The following is a 23,317-nucleotide window of genomic DNA, read 5'->3' on the forward strand; positions in this document are numbered from 1 at the left end:
TGTATCCACTTTACTACTTTGTCCATTCCTTCTGCCATTCCTACAACTTTTTTTGTATTTGTATTAAACAGCCTTAATTTTCCAGTCATTTCAAATTGCAAGTGTGTTCATGTTAACAGTTTAATCTGTTCTAAAAATTAAATTTAAATTATGTGCTAAAGAATTCCAGTGCTTTATAAATAAAACGATTTTAATTATTACTGTACTAAAGTAATTTGTAATCTTTGGAACATAAAGACAGAAAGAATCAGCCTATTTTGATTTGTTTCATGCATTTTCACCAACCTGGAGGCACACCAGAAGAGATGGTGGAGGACGTGACCCATCCGCTCCCTTTTGCGGTCACAGCTGCCACCTCAATTGTGTAGGTGGTGAGAGATGACAGCCCCGTGATCTTGTACTCCAGCGTCGCGTTAGGTAGCGTGCGGGCAAGACGAGATTCATTCCTGCCATACACCTCCCAGGAGATCTGGTACCCTGAAAATCAATTACACCGAAAGTCAGGGGGCCATAGCAGTGGTGGGGTCTAGTTTTCCCCCTAAAGCACAGTTATACAATAAGCCAGAGACTGGTAAATTCCTGTGTCTACAAGATTTGCCTGTGGTCAATGGTGGTATGACTTGTTTCTTTCTCTACTCCATTGTGGTCACCTTTTATAAGCAGAAGAAAAAGGTATTTGTCTAATATTGTTGTTTCCAACAAGCAATTGATGTAGGTACACCATGGGGTATCATCTGCCTGTCAGATTACAGAGGGGAGAGGACATGGAGCTTCAACAGACTGTCTCTTTCTTCTGTGATGATACGTGCTTGCTATGAAATAGCTAGGAAATCTGGGAATAATCTCACAGAAGGGTGGGCTTTCATTGTGTGACCACTACAAAGCGAATAGGAAGAAACACTGGAGAATTTAACATCTCCTCACCCGCTAGACTATCTAATTAAAAATCTATATGTGCTTAGTAGGGCTACTCCCTTTCCAGCCTGAAGTAACCTTCGCTGCTGTATATCTAGAAATACTTACATATCTGACAATAACAATCAGGCAGGAACATTGTGGGAATCTTCTAGGAACTGAAAAACCGCTACTCCCCACTGCTTGTTCCTCACACAAATCCTTCAGCAGGGTGAATCATTATCCTTTCTTTCAAAACCATAGTGTTGCCAATGTATTGTCCAAAACTGCACGCACCCTGACCTCCATATTATTCTTCTGTCATAACCAGGCTTTCCTTTTTATCACTTTTATAACCTTTCGCCTTCCAAGAACTTTTGAAACTTTCTCCTGTCTGATTTGCTCAATTTTACCTCCAAATCTGCTCGTCCTCCTCCTGCCCAGTCCCACTTTATTCTCATTCGAACCCATTTGAACCTCACTGTGCCAGTCTCCCGAGAGCGTGTCTGAAAAGTTTGCTTGATTGCAGCTTTCTTTGTGATTTGACTTGGGCGGGGGGGCAGGAAGGAAAAAACCCCACATAGCTCTTGAATGCCTGTGAAATGGAAGTGAGTGAAAAGGACTAACAGAAAGGAACCCCACTGAGTGAACCATGCACGACACAAGCTGGCTAGAGAAACTCCCTACTGGGTTCCTGTTCCCACCATGTAAGATGAGGAATTCAGAGCAGTTGGGGGGCTTGAGGGTTTTTTTCCTTTTCCTTTTTTAAAAGCATGATAAGGTGATTAACATACACAAATTGATGTAGCAAAATACATTATGGTACTAATCAACAAGGAAACATCATCTCATGAACTAAAAGCATAGTGTGATAAATATTTCTGTGAGAGTTGGAGAGGTGTGAGATGTTAGCCTTCCTCCAGTGCTAGCTGCCACCACTGACGGAGATTCCTGTTAACCTATTTTTGCAAGAAAATGGGCTCAGAGTACTCACATAGTCACTAATTACGTTTCAGGTGAGGGGGCAGTGATAAAGAGAGGTGATAGTTCAACAATTCCAGCTACACTGTAATCACTGGTCTGACTCTGCACTACCTCGGGGAAGAGGAGAAACTCCTGAATGCTCATCTGAAACTGGTTTTAAGTAAGTGTCTGAATGGAAATTAAGTAAGTCAGTAATTCACCAGCATCTCAGAGATACTGTGGCATTTTGATGCTCTTTGAAAAGGCTTGAGAATCGTTTACCAGCAATCAGAGTTTATGTAGCACAGGCAAAATTGTAATTAGTATGAAGATTACGACAAAATTTAAGGACTCTATTGCCTTTATTAGTAGAGGGTGAATGGGGGAAGGGGATGACTGTCCACTTCATTTGGTGCTCAGTGAAGAGGCACAGAGTTGCAAACCATCACAAAGATGCCTTTCTTTCAAAAGCCACGGATGCAGCTTGCTCCAGACAGGGCAACATGGAAGAATGAGGAGTCCGAGGAAAGTGCAGTTGTGCCTCTCCCCACTTCCCAACAGAGGAATCAAAATAGCTGCCGTGTCCGCAGCCATCAGAACGTCCGTGTGCCACCACGGAGGGAGCAGAGGCTGGGCAAGGGCCACGCCACAGCTCATCTGTCTGCCTGGGAGCTGCGGACGACCTGACTACTCCTGCTTTGAACCCTACACATGGGCTGGCAGAGGGAATCAAGGAGTATCAACAGATAGGGTTGCTCAAAGCAATAAATAACCAGAAGATTAACAGGGGACTTCTGACTCTCCCTCTATCCATTTGTTGCTTACGAACAATAGAAAGTTTCACCCACCATGCACTAGGCAATCTTAAGTGATTGAGAGATCTTCTTTGGATATACATCAAATGTTGGTGATTACGCTTTGAGCATTTTATGTTTTCTCCCTTGGGACTATAGGGATGAGACCCATCTTTCCCGCCCATTAGGACACAAGTCTCTATGTATTTATTTCCTGAAGAAGCCTTCACCACGAAAAACAGCCTGAGTTCACATGCAAATTGAAGAAAAGGCAAAGAGGCAGCATTTACTGTGGATATTTCAGTCCCAAATGCATAGTTAAATTCTAGCCATATAACAAAAATGCAAACAGAAAATACATACACACATACCGAGCGGACACAAAGCCAAATGTAATCATGCATACCAAAAACAGATGAAAAAAAATGCTGAAGGAAAGGAACAACATCCACTGTACCCCCAAGTAGCACTTAAGCCACAATGACTGACAGATGGGCAGAACTTTAGGACATGTGGTTGGTAAAAATGCGCTCACAGTTTTACAGACGTCACTGCCAGAATTGTACACAGGGAGCCCAGCCTGCCTGGGCTGAGTGTTTCCTCTGGCTTCAGCGTAAGTGAGCACAGGAAAGGTGCCACAGAGCCTTCCCGTATGCTTTGGCCCTACAGCCTCTCCACAAAATGCTGCCTAACGGAAACTAATGACCAGAGGAGTTTCAGAAATAATTTTCTGTTGATCTGGAGTAAATTCTCTACACGAGAGCAGTACACCCAATCACAAACTGTCCGTCTACATTCAGGTCCTCATAAATCAATGTTTACTGAGGGAATGAGGAAGATACTGAAATTTACAGCAAGAGTAATGGGCAATTTCCCAGAGCAGGCTGGCTGCCGGGCACCACCCGCCCTGCTTTCCTCCTCCCAGCTCTGGTGCACGGAACAAGAAGGTCCAGTAAAGATATCAACGAGCAGAAATGATGAATAATTGCCTCCCCAAGCATGCAGACCTCCAAGCAGTGCTTTATAAACCTCTGAGGGACTCAGGGCATGAACAATTTTGCTATTCTTTCCTTCTATCCCAAATGCAATTTGTGTCATTAAGGATATTTCTTTTTCCTTATAAACTTTGCTGGGCATTTTTACACTGGTGTTTCTTCATGAACAATAGAGCTTCTTGAGCTAATTGTTTCTGAAACAATTTGTCCCAAATATAACGTCATATACCACCGTGCTCCACCAGGTATCAACCCATTCTGGGAGAGAGCAGCTTGTTTCTAGCAGAACAATTCTGCAACACTAAGCATATTGCTGCTAATTTGAGCTTAACAAGGATAAGTATTACATCATCTTAGATAGCTAGACCTGGATTTAGGTACCTAAATGTAAGCGCTCAGGCTTGAAGGCTTTGGCCATCTTCACTGAATCAATACTGCTCTGCTTTCAGAAGTCATTCATTTCTGCTCTTGAACCACTTAAATCAATGCATATTTCAGGAATGTTACTACGGTATAAAGGCATAAGGTGATTTGCACAAAGACTCCACATGTACTATAAACAGTACGGAGTACACATGTTCAAATGGTGCATGGTACGGATAGACAGAGAAAACACTGACAAGTGCGAGTCCTATGAAAATAATTAGCCCTGTCAAAGTTAAAATGTTTCAAGAAATTTGACTGATACAATGTTTCAACATTCAGACAGCAGAAAGTCTGATTTTTTTTTTTAAACTCCTAAAATGTATTTTATCTTTATGAACTACAATACATTTTTTAAGAAAAAGTAAAAATTAGACATTTTGGTGTCAATGCTCCCAAAACAAAGTATTTTTTATCCATGTGAAATGATTTTCTCTCTTCCCGACTGTGATTTTTAGCTCCAGTAATTGAAAATTTGGGGACCTTCCTGCATTTTGAAACCTTGAAAGCCTTTGTTAAATGGAATGTCCATCCTGTGCAGCTGTAATAGTTTCCCATCTGAAAACAATATTGCCTCTGTTGATAAGAACTAGAGTTTTTCTCAACTATTTATAGCTTCCTTTATGAAAAAATAATGAAGTTGCCGATGTTGTATCTACACTGGCATACAGTAAATAGATAAATAGCTTGTCAAATGCAAGCTCATCAAAGAGAAACAAGAGAGTTCTGAACCCTTGTGATGGTTTATACAAAATTAAGTAATGACATGCAAATTCTGTCATGCAGTCCACAGCCAGACCACTTGATCACAGATGAAGGGTACCGCTGATTTCAGGGTTGGTCTTGATTGCAAACCTTAGCAATGCCAATCCAGATTTTGCAGCTGTAAACTCCATGTAGGAACCCCCCATCTTTGGGGCAAAGGCCAAAGACCATGTCACAAAGTTTCAGAAATTCAGTAACACAGGTGGAGGTCACGGAAGATTTAACAAGACCAGGAACTCCATGGGGAGCTGATTTCTAACACAGCCTGCCTTTTCAGTGACCACAATCATGAGCTGCCAGTAATTGGATCCATACTTTCTATAACGTGCCCTTGCCGACATTTCAATTACCCAAAAGAAGAACCAGGAAACCAGCACTTGCAGCAGCCAGTTCTCCCTAAATGCCCTATTACACAAGCATTTTTTCACTGCAATGATACATTCCAGCCCATACACACTTAAAAAACCAAAAGCAGATAGCAGCTGATGCTTGCCTGTAATGATGCCGTTCTTCTCTACAGGTTCTTGCCAGCTGACCTTGAGAGATGTGTCCAGAATCTCAGTGAAACTCAGGTGTCCCACCGCTCCTGGCTCTGGCAATCAGAAAAGGAAATCTGTTAACAGGAGAACCCCACTTACTTTTCATCTGATTCATGTGGCAAGGTTAGGGCTGAGGAAACAAAACACTGAGCCAGGGCCAAGGGAAGCCTGCTGGAAACATCAGAGATAGCTGCAGGGGAGAGGGGAGAACGCAAGGTGTTAAGAATCACTCTGGCTATCATCACATAAATTATTTTATCCAGTCATCAGCCTAACTGTGCAGGGAACTAAAGAGAATGGCAGCAGGAGACTTGCACGCAACTTGTTCTCTCTCTCTATTCTTGATCTAATCTAATTAGAACAATCAACCTGGTAACCCTGGAAGCGATTGTGTTTGCTGTTTTCCCTCAACGACAGCGTGTGGCGTTTACCTCTGTGCTGCTGGGCGTAGCTTATCTGGCCTCAGGCCTGCAGCAACATCACCAGCACCCCCCTCACCTTGCCTTTGGCCTGTGCAAGGTCAAAGCAAGGACGGAGTCACCAAGCCACTGCTGGGATAGATTCTCTCAAAACAACTCTGAAATGCTCCAACATAACACCAACTGTCTTCTGTAAAATGAATACAAGTGTGTGAAACTTTTAAAGGATTTTTATGATGTAGCTCAAGAGCTCTTAAAATTTTCAGCTCCCTAGTGTGCAATGAAAGAGCATAAAATGGAATGACTGTCAAGAATATGCCATCCTCCCTCAATTTTGATCTTCAAGGAAGACATCCTGACTGATTTTTGATCCAACTGCTGTTCTGTCTTCAATCGATGTACTGGAAAAAGGAGTTTTTGTTCACTTTATATTCACTGTGCTTCTGTCATTGGATCCCTGCCCAAATATCCTCCAGCTCCACTGACATCAGTTGGCAGTTTCTCGTCTGCAATTTCATATTTTGTTTCCTCTTCACTTTAGTCCAGTTTCTCATTCCCCTCCAGCTATGATAAAAAAAAAAACAAAGCCTGCCAGTAGGTCGGCTACAACCACATTTGCAATTCTGCAATCCTAGTAAGGAAAATTTCCAAATCCATTCTGTGATATCTAGTAGTCAAAGCATTACAGAAAGAACCGCTGATCTGGTAGTGATCTCAGGAATACCCAACAAGAGCACAGCAATTATGCACTATTTGGGACCATGTATCTGCAGACACGCAAACTGCATACTCGCAAAGCTTTACTCCAATTAGCTCCTGCAGATGCAGTCCAATTTTAATGTCATAATGAAAACCAGGTGCAGGTTACTCCAAGCCAGGATACAATGCTTCTGACTGGATGTCAGATTTTATTTGACCTGCGGTTCATCAGCAAATAGATCTGTTTGCACTATTTTTTTTTCTGAAGGATTGCCTAACTTTGCTATACAGACAGAAAATTGTCACCCGAGAACATGAACGACAGTCCTTTTGAATCTTTTTTCCCACCACATAAATCCTGAAGCAACTTAGATTCAACGAGTTCTCTGTAAAGATGCATTATACCATCCTGCACTTCACTTCTCAGACACCATGAGGAAAGCAATTCTGAAGGATTAAAGAAAAAAAAAGTCCTGCTCATCTCTGCTGCTGAGGCTCCTTGCAGCACGCAGCTGCATACACCAAAAATGTTTTAAACTTTTTACCACATACAAGTCTGGCTTCCTCTCATTTTATATTTCGTGATGGAATTTTCTTGTGTTTAAAGTGGCATGTGATCCCAACATTTTCCTAAGATACTCTCCATGTCTTGACTGTGCCCCTGCTCCCACTTTGCACAAAGTCTTTAAGGCTCATTTCTGCAGCCTTTCCTTCAGCAGAAATATTAATGTCTCTTTTCTCTTCCCAGCTAATTAACTTTTGCAAAATCTTAGGAGTCTCGTCTCTTTCGTTGCTTACTCTTCTGTACTCACTGGATTAGCCACAGGGTCCAAATGCCATTGGAGGGAGAAAAACAGATGGACTCAAGACAGACAGTCAAATACATTTACAAAACATCATTGTCAAAAGCTTCATTTCCTTAGGAAAACGGGCAAAATACTCCACACAGGAACGTAATGCATACTTCTCTTGTCTGCCTGCCTTTTGCTTTAACCCCAGATAAATAAGTATGAGTTCATATTAACGCTTCATGTAGATTTCTGGTAGTTAAATTGCTACCTCTATGATCTTCCAACAAGCAAAGGTTTAAGTTTACGGTCTGCTCTTGGGGCACAGGTCTAGCATATGGAGGAGACTAACCACAAAAGGAAAATCCATGGGAAAGTACTTTATTTTTTTCGTGTTCTTTCAAGAGTATCTCATGAGAAATTGGATTAGCACTTCAAGCCTCATTTCTGTGAATGTGAATGTCAATCAGATTTTTCTTTATGGGAACACTGACTAACCTAAAAGATCCTTATTACGGCAAAGAAGCATTACTAAAAACAATACCTTAATGGAGGTATTAGACTTTTTTTTATTCCGATTTGGATCTGTAAATGTGCAGCAGTGTTTATGATGCTCCATGACAGGAAGATGCTGAAGCGCTGGCCAGAGCCAAGATGACCGTGGACACACAGGTATCTGTGAAGGCCACTGCAATTTAGTTGTTATCTGCATCAGACACACGCTAGATTTGTTAGTCTCAAATAAGTCTTGAGCAAACACTTCAAGGGGCCACAGAAGCCCATACAATTTCTGATGCAGGAAATAATTTATATACTAAACTATCCAGCTCATTTTATGTCATCCTGACTCCAGTTTTGAAGAATAAAAGTTACTGCAATGTTATGATCCTGATTCTTTCATACAAATACTATAATATAGATACAGACATTTTCAATACATTGAATAACAGAAGGAAACAATCATAAATTAATCATTGACCTCCACAGGAAGTTCCAGTGCTCGGTTCCTAAGAAGATCAATTCACATTTATTTGGATGCCTCAACATGGATTTAGGAGCATAAGGGTTCGCAGACATAAGCAACGTGTTGCATGTTAGCTGAACCAGATTATGAAGCTTTCAGCTTCTGACCAATATAAAAAAATATTTGTCCAGGTTTAGTCCATAATGAAAAAAATATCAAATATAATTCGTGTGCCACAGGCTGAAAGAATACACGTGGACAACTGGCCGAGGTCATTGTCTGATGCAAAGTAACTTCACAAGAGCTTGCATTGTGAACCTAAGGTCAAATTTTAAGCATCCAGATCTGAAAATTCTGGCTTTTATATCCAACCAAACAAAATCTGAGCTCTGAGATTCTCTACCAGTGCTGACTACTCACTGTCTTCAAGGGTGCGCAGGAGCTGGGGTGTGCTTCGTGGTCCATCGCCAGGTGTGGTGAAACACAGAACTGACGTGTAGTAAGTAGTGTATTTCTTCAGGTTGGTGATGCAGCCACTATGAACACCATGAAAATCTGGAGCAATGGTGACCGTAGTCACAGTCTCTGGAGCGTCTACTGGCCAAGCTAGAAGCTAGAAAATTTAAACATGGATGAGCTCACATTAGAAGTTGTGTCTATTTGGAATCAAAGTTTGCTTGGTTGCCAAAACCATCTTAATCTGATTGTAAAAAACCCAAGCAATGCTGTTAAACTACTGTCAGCTCTGACACTGAACAGATGGATGCAGCACTGTCACTGTGATAACTGGAGGGATGTGTATAGTACTCAGTAGTGACGGGGGAAAACACCGATACCGTGGAGGTATCTCAATTCTCAATGTCTGCTACTGAACAATGCCAAAATTATTGCAAATTATTATTTGTATGACATGAGTCTTTCATCTCTCTCTGGGCTGCTCTGACCAGCCTGGACAGTCTCTGCTGCTGAAAGGAAGCTGTAGGAAGAGAAGTACTTTCAGTGATGCTCCAAGATAAATGCTTTATCTTATTTTGGTTTTCCTTTCAAGATCCCTCTTGTTGGGGAGGTTAGTGGGATATAGGGGAGAGTGTGGGACACACACACCCCCTCCCTCCCCTCCTACAGCCCCCCCCAGCATCCCATTGACCAGCCTAGGCTAACAGCCTAAGAGTATTACAACGTTCGGTGGTTTGGGCATATCCACACTGTGAATGATTCAAGTGGTTCTAGAACTACAGAAAGAATAAAAAATGGTCGTAAAGATGATTACTACAATTTTCAACACCTGGGTCCTGAAAGTTAGACTTCTGAAGATATTTTCATGCATTTAAAATAGCATGCTTTTCAGATGTGCTCAGTTCTTCCGGGTTTTATTCATCTCAGTGGACCTTCTGGGCAATCAATATTTTTTAGAGCAGAGTACCGCATGTGTAGGTACCTAAACGAGGACTTTAAAAATTCATTTTTGGCAAATGACTTTGAAATTTTAAAACAATTTTTGAAATCGCCTTAATGGCTTAGGGGTCTAAAGCTTTAAAGTGCTTATGAAATGTTCATTTTGTCCAAAAATCCTTATCGTGTGTCTTACATAAGCACATTAAAATTCTAGGCCTTACTCGGTATCTGTGTAAATCGTGTTACTTGTATCGATTTCAGGCTCATAAACATGAATAGAAGCCTGAAATTAATGAGGCATATTTGACACATTTAGCCAATGTCTATAGTTTCTGATAATCAGAAAGCACAGTTAGAGGACTATAAGGAGTAATTTTGTTAGGATGTTTCATATTTGAAAAGATGTACTTTACAACTTCTTGAAATGCAAATAAATTTCAAAGAAAAGATGAAAGTGAAAAATGGTTGATGGGATAGTAAGTTTTATTTTCTTTTCTAAATCACCTTTGTGGATTACAATTGGCATTTATAACTTCGGAGGGCTGAACTTCTCAATTTTGGAGTGCATTTCATTGCACGTTCTTCAGGAAACATGCACAGAAAATAAAGGTGAACAATTCTATCAGAGGGGAAAATGCATTTAATCCTTAGGAAAAGCAAAGGCCTAGCTTTGACTACTAGTAATTTACAAATCATACAAAAAACTATGCTATAGAAGTAACTGACAGAAACGTTCTCACACAGTCTTCATACTGCAATTCACGACCCCTATGAGAAACAGGAGTGGTAAAGCTGTTGCAACCTATTGCAATCAAGGAAGTCGAAAGAAAGAGAAATTTTGATCATTTCAGAAGTTTTCACTGACCACGGACAAATATAAATTACAGTTTAAGTTATTTTATACTATCGCTAAAGACACTGAAACATAAATTAGAGGTAGCTATTTGATGAGACTAGGGATCTTTAGACTGAAACTCTGTTTGAATAAAACAAAGAATAAAAATCTGAAATACGACTTTTGCAAATCTGACTGAGCTCACCATGCTTGGACTCGCACCAGAAAATTATAGTGCATCTCAGTCCACTGAGCCCCCAAAGTGCTTTTACTCTCCAGAGTCTGAACAGAAGCCAAGTACTAATTCTGTATTGAGGTTTCATGATATACTCCCACCGCTGCATCAAGTCTTGAGAGCTGATTCTCTCTCTGGGAAAAACAGACACACACATCTACATGTATACAGCACGTCAGCAGTGAGATTCTGAAACCACTGCTGTTCTTTATGAGAAATACATAGAACTGGGCAAAAATACTAAAACTCCCATGCATACCTCATCTCAGTTTCTCCATCACTTTGAGACATTCTTAGAGAAGGATCAAGTCTCCTGAAACTACTTAAATTCACCTACAATCCTTCAATTCACAACTTGTCTTCTGAACTACAGATCCTTCTCAGTCCACTCAATAGTCCTTCACCCAACATCTAAAGCAACCTTCCTCCTCCCTGCTCATAAAACATACCTGTCTTCCCTTTTCCCGCTCTGTGATTCCTACAGGATTTCTCTTTGTTTGTACCATGAATGTTTTTAAATCCTTCATTTATTATGCCCCTACTGCCAAAACACTGAAGGAGTTTCTATTAAGTAGTCCTTCCTGACAGACAGAAATAAACCACTCCAGCTACCTTCTTAGCATACACTCCACTGGTCAAAGTACCAACAAGTGCTCTGTCAAGTACTCTCTACTCTGCGTACTGCAATAGATATTGCCAATTGCCCCATCAACAGGGACTTATCGTGTTAACTCTGTGTCATCAAGCATGATTAATAAATTTTGCGTTCTTGTATCTCCCAAATCGTCACAGTAGGAAAGTTAAGACAAATATTTAGTGTGCTGTCTTGGTCCCTAATTAAATGAATGGGAATTTTGCATTAGAGTAAATAGAAATCTCAAGGTTGGGTTTCAGTGGCACAACGACTTATCTCCTGTGCTGACTTTCCAGACTGTTTGACATTGAACCACTTTTTGGCTTTGGAAACTCTCTAGGTAAATGACACAGGTATTAGGACTTCTAGTCTATCACATATTCCGTTTTCAGAACTTACACAAATTGCAACTATTAGGAGCAACAACTGCTCACTTCTCTCTTAATTTCACTCGTGTAAGATACCCCTGAAAATACAGTCACTTTGGAGAGTCAGCGATTACTAGATTCAACTTCTAATTGTTGCATGCCAGGGCTGTTAAGGCAAACGTTATTTGAAGTTACAGAAATCTTGTTTCTATTTACCTTGTATCCTTGGTTAATACCATTGATGAACTGTTGGGGTGGAGGGTTCCAGAGGAACTGGATGGTTGTGGAGTTCACGGCTTCGACTTGCACATTCTGCGGTGGAGCTGTAGGCACTGCTCCCAGTCAGCAGAGATGGAAACAAAATAAAACAGAGTGGAGGAGGGATGAGGGGATAAAAGAGAAAGGGTATAAAAGAGAAAGATGAACACGGAACCCGTTGACTGCCACTTGCGAGTCACAAGGTAATAACACCCTTGAGAGAAGGATGCACTTCTTGTGAAACAGTAACCAGCCATGACTTGGAAAGAAGGGTAATTGGGTTAATTTCTCATTCTGTATTGGAGATTTCTTCAAGGGGCGGGGATGAAATTATTTTTGCATCTTATTATTCCACAAATGAGTTTCTCATAAAGACTTGAGACAGAAACTAGGTGATGATAGGTGAACACATCTCTCTCAATTATCCATGACTGCACAGAGAATGAACTGTTTCAGAAAGAAATTTCTTGAGTCTTCTAACACCACACAATTCCCCAGATCAGACAAGTAAACGTGGAGTCTGCAGAATCAAAGTTCTAATTCTGAATTATAATCTGGCAATGGCATCTGTTTATTATTTACTGCTGCTTAAAGAATTAGGACCAGTGTGCATGTATCACGTGCAATAATGATTTTTCTTGGGAACATGAGATGTTCTCGTCTTATCTTGATATGATGTCCACTAATGTATATTGAATTGATTATATATTTTCTGAGCCAATACATCCTCATATCTACTAAAAAGTTACATAAACATTTTATGCCTAGTATTTAATTAGACAGATGTTTTCTCAATATGAAAGAAAACATAGAACATACAGGCGGACCGATGTCAAACAACAAAAAAATAACACCTAAATATTTTGCCAATAAATAATGTCTCTTTAAATATCTTCCAGCCAATTTCTTCAACTGATTGCTTTATGATGTCATTTCTATAGTTTTCAGAGGAAAGAATACTAATATGGTATTTAGTTTTCCAAAATTACCAAGCTTATAGTAAGTTTAAGAAGAAAACTTCTATTTGAGTATAAAAAATGTACTCACGGCCTTTGACTCCTACAAAATAAGTTTAATAAAGCTTCAAAAATATTACTATTGGCATCCATGTGCTTTTATATTATTCGAAAGAGGAACTATCCATAAGTGGTTTTGAAGCCTGGAAAGCTTTGTTCCTTCTGCTTCCAAGGGAAAATTTCTACCAAAGCCCAATGACCTATGCTTCTAAAAAGTATCCACAATTCCCACTGGGAACTGGTGGTTTGCTCCATACTTTTCAAAAACAGGTCACAATGTTTCAAGTCTTCAAAGGACTTTTGGACGATGAATCTTTGGAGAAGAAATCAAGACATTAAGTTCAAAAATGTAAAAATGCCCTTTTCCCCACCAAAAGCTGTGTTTGTTTGAAAGTGACATAAAGGTGTGTTATTCTTAACTGGTGTACAAGCTATAGTAAGACTGCAGCCAACAGAGCTAGGACAGTGTACACTTATAAAAGACATCCACAACGTAGAAGTACCAACATAAGAAAAAAAAAAAAAAAATCAAGAAATTCTCAAAGATGTCAGGTTTGAAATTACAAAACCAGCCACTTTCATGTCCTGTGTCGCTAAAACTCCCTGATGACTACACCATGGCCTGAAAATTTAGCTCTGCTCATTTTTTTGACCTCAGAAACCACATATTATTCAGAATTTTCTTGCCCTAATTTAAAACCTGATGTCACAATTTATGAACTACGCATAATTATTGAGTTCTAAACCCAGAATTTATCTGATACTACTCTAAAATTTCATTAGAATCTGGGCCCTACTTCCTGCCATGTATCATAATTCTCTGTATGCTTTTGGAAGTTTATAATCTTATCTTAATGACTGGTAGGCATCATAAAGTTTTTCTAGTTTATAGAGATTCACCAAATCATCCTGATATACAGTCATATATATTAAAGTCACTCTACAGTCATAATGAGCTTCTTTGGCTACAGTCCCCCACTAAATGTATTTTTTCTTATTCATGTTCTTTGATGATATTATGAGAGTCGCAAGATGTATTTCAATTTGCTTTTGTGTGCAATACTTTGTATAGTTAATGGTTAACATGAATAATGATCTTTAAAAATAAAGATTCTTACTTCCCTGCAGATTTGCATAGTCTGATACTGTAACTGACAGAGATTTGTTATTGAAGAAGAAAATTGTGTAAGAAGTCTTCAAGTCAGTTTTTTATCAGAAAGTCACCTGGATTTCACTGACAGATTAATCTCCTTCTGTCACAAAGGCTAAATCAGCTGAGCATCATCCTTTACACTCATTTCTCTTCCTTCTGTTGAGCTGCTACATTACAACTCTATATGGGCTGTGCTGATTTTGTAACACAATTATTGTACAGAAAATCTGTACACAACCCATGTGCTGCCTACTGACAGCCACACTTGAAGAAATGCAGAACTTCGTCAGTGGTCCGGTTTTCCCAGAGCATAAGAAACACATAGAGGTGACCTAAGAGTTAACAGCACAACCACTCCCAGCAGGACGTTCCCACTGCCTTCATCATTTTCCTGAACCACAGCTTAGCATGCACATTGCTGCTTCATTTCTGTGGGCATTATTTCCTCTAGTGGAGGATTCCATGGATGCTGTACAGTGAATAGTAAATTTCCAGTGATTTCAATATCACAAGGATTTTATTCTAAGGGTCTGATGAGTCTTTTAGACACAATTCAAAATAACGAAAATTTTTTAAGAGAGGAAAAAATCTGCACCAGGAAGCTCCAGGTTTTCATTTCCAATCCTTGCGGTCCTTTTAGTCCTCACAAAAGCTCAGGCAAGCACTTGAGGATAGGCTTACTACAGCTTTAGAAACGTGGATAACCAAATGCATTAGTTATTTCTTTTAAAAAGGGAAATATTTTTCTTTCATTAGGAGATAATTTCCTGAAATAAGAATAAACCATCAAAGCAAGTACCTGCATAGAAAAGTACCTGCTACAAGAAGAAAAATGGTAAAAATTATGAATAGAAAACATAAAACCTTCAGAAAGCTGGAAATCATGATTTATATTGCAATTCCTCTCTGGACATCTTTATTGAAAAATCAACATCTGCATCTCAATGAATGCATTTAGAAGATGGAAAGAACATGGTCCATTTGATATGCATAAGCTTAATTATACTGCATAAGACATAATATAATAGATTTTAATATTTTTGATAGTAAAATATTTGCATTATAATCTCAAATTTACTTCAAAGTGCCAGTATAAAGTTCTCCTTTTATGTGCTGATATTAAAGACTTCCTTGGGTATCTGACCAGTTTTGCATTTAAAAAAGAAAAGAAGTTTGACAGAGGCCAAATCAGAATTGACCTTCTGGTCACTTCAAAACTTAAATACTTTTCCATGACCGTGGTTAGTACCTTACTGAAACTTCAACTGTCCACATAAAAGATTTTCTAATTTTGAGGTAGATCGCTATCCTCTTCCTACAAGTTTCTTGTTGTCAAGTGGCACAGAAGCTACCAATGTCAAACAGGTGTTTCAAGAGTAATCCCCAAGTATTTACATGCTCAGTTTTTAAACCTGTAGTTCGTCATGTTTGCAAGTATTCCTAAACTGTCTCACAGCGGAGACCCATCTGGGAATCATCTTGGAATTGCAGATCAATCTGGTCAGACAAAACCAACTATTACTTTCTCCCCAGTAAAGTTCATTGTGGTGGGAAATCTGTTAAGAGCTCAGCCCCCGGGATTGCAAGTTAATGCACAGCATTCTAAGTAGAAAAGGTCATGGAAGCACTCTAGATAAAAGCCATTAAAAGGGTTTAGCTGACGAGATAATTGAGAGAAGAGCAGGCATTAAGGTTAAGCATGTGTACATGTAATTATTCTGTCTCTAGCTATGTGCAAATAGCATGTAAACCCTGCAGAGACTCTGACAGCCAGACTACTGGTCTTAAATACAGATCTTCAACAGAGGCTTGTAGAAAAGTCTCCTCCGGAGCTCCTGACCTTTGAGGTGTCAGCTTCCATGTCTCAATAAGGCAGGCTCGGGGAACTGCAGGTTTTTCTCTATGCGAGGATTTGGTTGCTCTTTAACACACTGGCTTGAGGTGCTAAGCCGCCCATCCCCAGTGGGAGCGGCGGGGAGAGTCTGCCGCGGAGGCATATGATTCCTTCTGTGAAGCCTGTTCCCTTACGCTCCCAGCTGACGTCCTTTGCTGGGCTATGAACTGCAGCAGGTGCACCGAAAAAGTGCTCTCTGCAATTCTACACATGCCGATATTTGAAATTCCGTAGTGTGAGATTTGGCACTAACCGGTGAGGTTTGCTTCTTGCAGCTGGGAGATGACTTCTTCCTTGCTGGCAGGCCTCTCACAAGGACAAGATTTTACTCCTTCATTAGGAGCTGGGGGCCAGGGGCCTCACTGAGACAACGGCTAATTTCACAACCTTTGTGAAATCATTAAAAAAAAAATAAAGCAGTAGATGGCAAATGACACCTAACAGTGATAAAACTGAGATACAACATCCGGCCACTACAAGTCCAATCTGCTTCTGCACAGGAGCAGCTGGACCCAAAATGGCCATGGATGGTCCAAGGCTATTTGCAGGTTCTCCAAAGGAAGTGAATGAGGATCTTTAAGATGCTTTTTTCAAGAAAGCCTAAGGGAAAACTCAGGGAAATATCTTTCCACTGAGATGAAAGGGAATGGTTGCAGAAAACACTCCTTATTCAAAGATTCCTTTTTCAAGATTCTTTCCTACATAAAGTGGGAACGTTTCAGTTATCCAACTTTTCTCTAGCTCTTTTGTCTCAGTTTTATAAATTTCTCTGATTCACCTCCTACTGCCTGAGGAAGGAACTATTTTGGACCTGGCTGAACAAACCCATCTTGCTTTTATCCTTCTCTCCACACCATCAAGACTCACCAGTCCAGTGACTCTCCCACTCTTTTATTCAGGAAGGACCTTTTGCTCAGACTTTCCTGGTCTTTCAAGGTATCCATGCACAAGCATAGCACAGAAGGGAAAATAAAACCTTATCGGACTACATGTTGAGACCTGTGAACTTTAGGGCATAAGACTGGCTTTTGGGATATGCATCAAAAGAAAGACATAACACAAAGTAGAAACAAAAGTGGGTTAACGTCAATGCAAAGAGCCTAATGAAAGCTATGTCTCTACTTATAAATCTTGCTTTGCCTAGATCTAAGGAGTGGTGGGAGTTTTTCAGACAGAGAAGTTCAGCAGTATTCATGCTAGTGAGATAAAAGGGACAGACCCGAAGTAGAGGATGGAAGAGTCTGCTTTCTCAACCTGCAGGAAAAGGTAAACATGCCCAATAGTGCAGAGCAGAGGCAACATCGTCACTATCCAGAAAGCTGTTTATACAACTCACAAAGATGTTCTAATATGAAAAGGTATTGAGAAACTTCAGTTTTTCATATGGCAATGAAAAGTCCTGCAGGACATTGTTTAAATAAGTTAAAATTGCCCTCTGCAGAAGGCTGGCACAAATCCCTGTGAAAAGTAACATCGAAGTAAGGAACAGCTGGAGAAACTCTGATGAAGACAGACCTACATATACAGAGCATCAAAGGATTAGGCTGAATATCACTCTGAAAAGACTTTCAAGATTTAGAGACAGTCAAACTGTCTGACCCTAGTGCTAGGATGCTCAGTGCTTTGCCAGTAAGTCTTTCTGGCATTTTATCTAACTGACATTATGTGCCAGTTTCTTCACTGGTTTAGATCTTTCAGCATCTTGTGAGTTTGACTACATTCTAGAAGTTGATTTTCGAAGAGCTTTGAGTAGCTGATTAGTTATCAGCAGATAAAGCATTGCCAGAGGACTAATAAGGGATTAATAGACTAGGTTCTGGTATAAATCCACGGCTTATATGGCCAGTCAATATTTCCTATGACGAAGATGCCAATGTCCTGATCTGCTCCTGCCAACGAGCTGATCTGCTCCCAGTGTTCATTTCCTGCCAGGCTCTGACTGCACAGCACACTTGATTAATATGAGGTGTCTCAGGTATTTTTCATCTGCAGACAGACAGGTTCTTGCCAGCATAGCTCACATCATTTAATGCATGCCAGAATAGAGGCGGCGGTGGTGGTAGTAGGAGAGGGGGACGGATGGGAGTGTGTGTCTCTGACATTTATCTCCGCTCATATTAAAATCAGAATATGATTTACAAGGCAGTTTTACACATGGCTTTTTCTTACTCCTGCTGGTTTGGTTTAGGAAGGACATTCCGGAGCAAAAAGGAGCCACCGGCTTTTCCTGTCATTTCCCAACTACAAGACAGACAAAGGACCAGGATTTCAGACACTAGTGCATTACGTACGGAGACTTGATATTAATCCAGTTTCAAATGATACTGATACCAATCAGCCTCCCCTCCCTTTTCAACTCTAAATGTAAAGAGGCTTCAAACTCTTTTTAGAACAGACCATATGCCTTTGGTCATTTGCACAGAAACCCAACAAGGCGTTCATTAGGAGATGGCAGCATCCCTGAAGTAGTTATTTACTGCTATTATTAAATACTGGTATAAAGTAAGTAAGAAATATCCAGGTTTTCTTCTATGTCTATCCGCTGTTGGGCATTTAGGAACTACATGAAGACAAACAGGCCCTTGCAGGTTGTCCTGCAGTCTAAACACTCTCGCTGATTAATATGAATGCAGGACTGACTACGCTTAATTTATAACAGAGGATTTATATCCTTATAAATGACAACAGACAGCCAATCAATAAAGGATGATAATAACAGCACATAATATCAAGGGAAATTAGAGTCAATTGCAGGGTTTAAGAAAAAGAGTGTGAAGTCCAAATCTGAGTCTTAATAGATGGAAGGTTAAGGTGCTATGATAGCTTAAAACGTGCAAATAAACAACATAATGAATTACAAGCATATTCACAAAAGAGCTTCAAATTCTGTGTGCAAACCAATTCTCAGCAGAGATCTGGTCTTTAGTAGGATAGAAAACATTAATCCTGGCTGCAAGGAGAAGACTCCAAGAAAAACATTTCAAGGTCTGCGATAAATACTTCTAGAAAGAGGTTGAGTGTGTCTAGACTCCTCTAAACTGTGAGACTTCACATGCCGCAAGACAAAATACAGATAGCTTCCTCCTCTAATCGTTACGGTTAATTAGTGTTGCATATGAATAGCCTTTTCTTAAAGATCTCCCTACACCTCAAACTGTATCTAATCATGTTATAATGTAGTAACATAATTAGTAACAATTAACAAACAACTACATATTCTTCACTGAGTGTAAATTAACTGTGTACTGCAAATCTGCAAGTTTTCAAAACAGTTTAATTGTTTTATGACCAATAATGTAGAGACCATGTACTGTCCAGTGCTCAGAATGCAGCACAACCCTCCAATTATGGGAATATATGAAAGCTTTAAGGGCCTGATACTTAATTATCCTATGGATTTTTATACCAATCCAGAGGTGTAAACATGCCTTACACTAGTTGTAAAAATAACATATCCTTTTGTTGATGTAATTTATACTCTTCCTAAAGCACTTACCAGAAAGGTGTGGAGGAGCTGTAGTATAAAAATCAGGGCTTTAAAGATCATTTTATCTTCCTCTTTGCAAACGTCTGCACCTTTCCTGAAATGCTACAAAACACTCTTTCTCCACAGGCTGTATTTCTCTCCCTACAGTTTCCTTACAATTTATTCCATATTTCTGAAACAAGGTATTCTGTGGTTATCAGAACTAGTGCAGCTGGTTTACTCAGCTTTTGTCTCCTATGTTGCATATGTGGCACACTGCGTATCTTGACCATGATAAACCCAATTCCCTGCCATACTCACTCTGACTCTCCTGGCAGAGTAACCTCAGCCCCTGCCTGTCACACAACCTATAAATCCATTCCACAGGACCCCAGCTCTCTTCAGCATTTCTATTACTTATGCTGTGGCCAACTCTGACCTGCAAGTGTGGTAGCATGTCATCACAAGGGTCAACAAAAATAGATAATTTTTGAATTCACTCACAGCTTTTTCTACAACAGAGGTAGCAGCAGAGTCTCATCTTGTCTCTACCTTTGAAATTTGTAGGTGTTGCCTGCCCCAAGCTGTCTATCAAATTTTACTGAAATGACCATTCATTTTACAGGTCGTGACTATCAGAGGTAGTCTGCATCTCTTCCGTAGGAAACTGTGCTATAAACTGTAACTCTAAAGGATATGTTGGTTCAATTTGCTCACCTCCCTGTAAAGTGTACTCTGTCACGGGTCTGCTGAACGCTCCCAGCCCAGCTCCATTGTACGATGCCACCTGGATTTCATACTGGGTCCAAATAATGAGGTCTTTCACTAAGCAGTAGTTAATTTCTGCACTGGTGATGTTCTTATACTGGTATTCTCCAGGGAGGCCGGCCAGACGATACCTAACACATGCGAAGAAAAATTTGCCAGTTAATTAGATGGTATCAATTGTAGTAAATATCCTGACTAGCAAAATAGTTTCCTTTGTGAAGAGGCAATATGCAAAATTTTACAGCAGAATTATACAAAGAATAATGAAAAATAATCAGAAAGAACAGACTAACTCATGATAAGACCATATCACGTTTGACTGCTATAGTATTTATAATCTGATCTCTCCTAGATTACATGCTCAGGGCTAAACAAAACGGGTATTTTATCCTGTTTTACGGTTGCAGAAAAATTACAGCTTTTTAAATGTGGCTTGTCTAGTAAAAGCTGAGATTTAGTAGAAAAAATAGCCCAGATGTGATTTTTATCAGGATGCTGCTGTACATCAGCTTGAAAAATGTTTTTTTCCTTCTCTTCTGAAATCTGAAAAGGAAGAGCTCAGAGGGCTCTGACCTTCTAGAGTCTCAGGCATTGCCATCTCTGGCTTCCACAAGGATTTACTTCACAGAACGATTAAAATAAGGCTAGAATACACTTGAGACTGAAGGTTAAGCGTTGGAATCCCAGGAGAAGGTCTGTACCAAAAATGGATGAGCGCTAAACATCCTGACAAACTTTCTGCTGAGACGTGGGAAGCTGAAATGCTGAATGTGTTTTCCAAGTAAAAGCTGTATTGCAGAAAACAGAGCCCCTTTGATGTGTCTCTTTTGGTCAAGAAACTATGGAGAAGAACTAAATTATAGAAAACAAACAAACCTTGCAAAATCTGTGAATGTGAATAATACTGTTTGTTTTCCTTCCTTTAGGAAAATGGTACAATGGATGCTTACAATATGCTAATTCACAAAAGAATCAGAAAAAATGGAGGCCAAGTAAGGGGCACAAGGCATTACTTGTCCATGAAAAAGACAAATATGGAAACATTTGTATTTTTATTCACCACACAGCTTTTATGCACTCTTTTTCATCTTCTGCTTCACAGTAATCACCAAAAGCTTATTGACACAGAAAAATTTCATTGACATCTTATGGTCTGATTTTAAATTCATCTAAGTTAAATTGGTGCAATTTCTATGACTAGACAACTTTGTGTATTTCAGACATAGATTTTGTTCTAAAGTCTTCTTATAAAGATCTCAGTTCTTAATTGCTGACAAGCCCTCTATTTTCTGCTGAGGAGATGCTTGCCTGACTATATTTTGGCACACTTAATACTTGTAATGCTACACTGGTGTGATTCTATTTATGAATTACACATGGAAATAAAGAAATATCAGCCCTCAGCTGAGTTTATTGAACGTCTTGATCTTTTTCTACTTTATGCAATACCTACCTTTTTCCTTCTTTTGTCTCCTGTGAAGGGTGTATGCTTCCTAGCAAAGTCAATTCTTTGTGCAGCAATGTTGTGTCTCGCAACAAGCAGACAAGGTGTAGAGTGCTCCTGTGATTTAATCTATTATACTGTTAGCATGGCAGTCCTCTAAATGCAATACTGCCAGTGAGAAAAAGGGCAGAGGAAGGAGGCCAGTTCAGAAATGTCATGTCGTCATGATTTTTCTCACCATGGACTTTGATGTATACTCCATATGACTTGTGCAGTGCACCTTCACTTTTAAAGATCAGGTGTTCCATCAATTTCCTTTCTTGCATGTCTTGAGCGTTGGATCTCTGGGATGCACGGTGGTTTTCATTGTTACACCCCAATTCTACAGAAATCAGTGCAGGCAGACTTTTCTTCAGCGCACATTGCTGTGACCACGCAATTTGACGTGGAAGAACAGCCTGGTTTATTACCTGGGACAGTTGTGCTTTTATATGATAATCTTAAATTGCTGTCAAATAAATAGTTTCCCTGCTCTGTAGTCAAGACAAAGCATGTAGACATCAAAAATGCTCACAGATTGAGCATAATGAATATGATCACTCTCTATTAAATTCGAAAGAGATGTTATAGCGAGGACAGGGATCAATTATGCTGATAGATGTTGTAGAAAATACTTAAGTTAAACTTTATTGAAAATGCTATATCAAGAAAACAGAACAGATTGCTAGAAGTAGAAGGCTATGGGTTTACTTTCTCAAAGGACTTAGTGCTGAAACTGGGTAAGACTCCCTAGGAATAGCTAAGGAATTAATCCTATCATTGAGCAGACCAGTTCGAAGGAAAGAACTGTACAAGCAATGCTTGTACCCTGTGCAAATAAGTACCCAAGTCTCATGACAAGATTCCAGCTGTAGACAGAAGCCAAAGCATCTTTCCCCGCCTGTCACTGCTGACTGGCATAGCTTTCAAACTGAGTCCAGTGCTTAAAACTGCAGGCACCTGCACAAGTGGCTCACCACCGTAATAGGCTCTGTGCAGGTGACAGGGAGATTAACAGACTTCAACTCTGCCTGCAGAGAGAAGGAACTTTCCAGCACTAATTTGGGAGCTCACCAAAACTCTAAGACATCACAAAAGCATTTCCATCCATGCCAGCAAAAGTAGGAGCACAGCATGAACAGGATGTCAGCATTTAAACTGGAGCATTTAGTTATCTTTTAGCAGGTCTGGAGGACACCATATTAAAAATGTCAGCAGCCTGCCTACAATACGCTGTAATCATCACTTGGAAATATGTCAGTGGTGATGCAATGCTTGGGAGTCTCCCATAAAAATTCTAATTTAGATAACGCCTCCCTTACTAAAGGTGCAGCCCTAGCTGGCTGCTAGCACTGCAGGATATGTAGGATGTCACATGAGCCAGTAAACTGGAGATGAATTGGGCAGGAATGAATAACTGAGTCCCAAAAACTTACAGAAGAGAAATGTTCTGCAAAGTCTCTCAGTGTGGCAACATCCTGTCCAACACAATAAATCCTGTAAGCCAAAATACTGGACGTATTCAGGATGCCCAGTTACCTGCCTGAATCTGTTTCTCACTAATAAAAA

General features: G+C 39.9%; 1 protein-coding gene across 3 annotated transcripts in view; it reads right to left on the reverse strand.

Annotated features, from left to right (window-relative positions):
* Positions 1-23,317, reverse strand: part of SDK1 (sidekick cell adhesion molecule 1) — a 409,863-nt gene that overhangs the window by 92,250 nt on the left and 294,296 nt on the right. For all 3 annotated transcript variants that reach the window (XM_086472872.1, XM_086472871.1, XM_086472870.1), the window contains exons 17-21: positions 20,215-20,396; positions 11,927-12,042; positions 8,664-8,856; positions 5,328-5,426; positions 286-477 (exon numbers count right to left, since the gene is read on the reverse strand). In XM_086472872.1, coding sequence (XP_086328998.1) covers positions 286-477; positions 5,328-5,426; positions 8,664-8,856; positions 11,927-12,042; positions 20,215-20,396 — 782 coding nt within the window. The remainder of the gene's footprint in view (positions 1-285; positions 478-5,327; positions 5,427-8,663; positions 8,857-11,926; positions 12,043-20,214; positions 20,397-23,317) is intronic.

This window comes from Leptosomus discolor, chromosome 14 (assembly GCF_034619465.1).
Source record: "Leptosomus discolor isolate bLepDis1 chromosome 14, bLepDis1.hap2, whole genome shotgun sequence".
NCBI classification, from domain to species: Eukaryota; Metazoa; Chordata; class Aves; order Leptosomiformes; family Leptosomidae; genus Leptosomus; species Leptosomus discolor.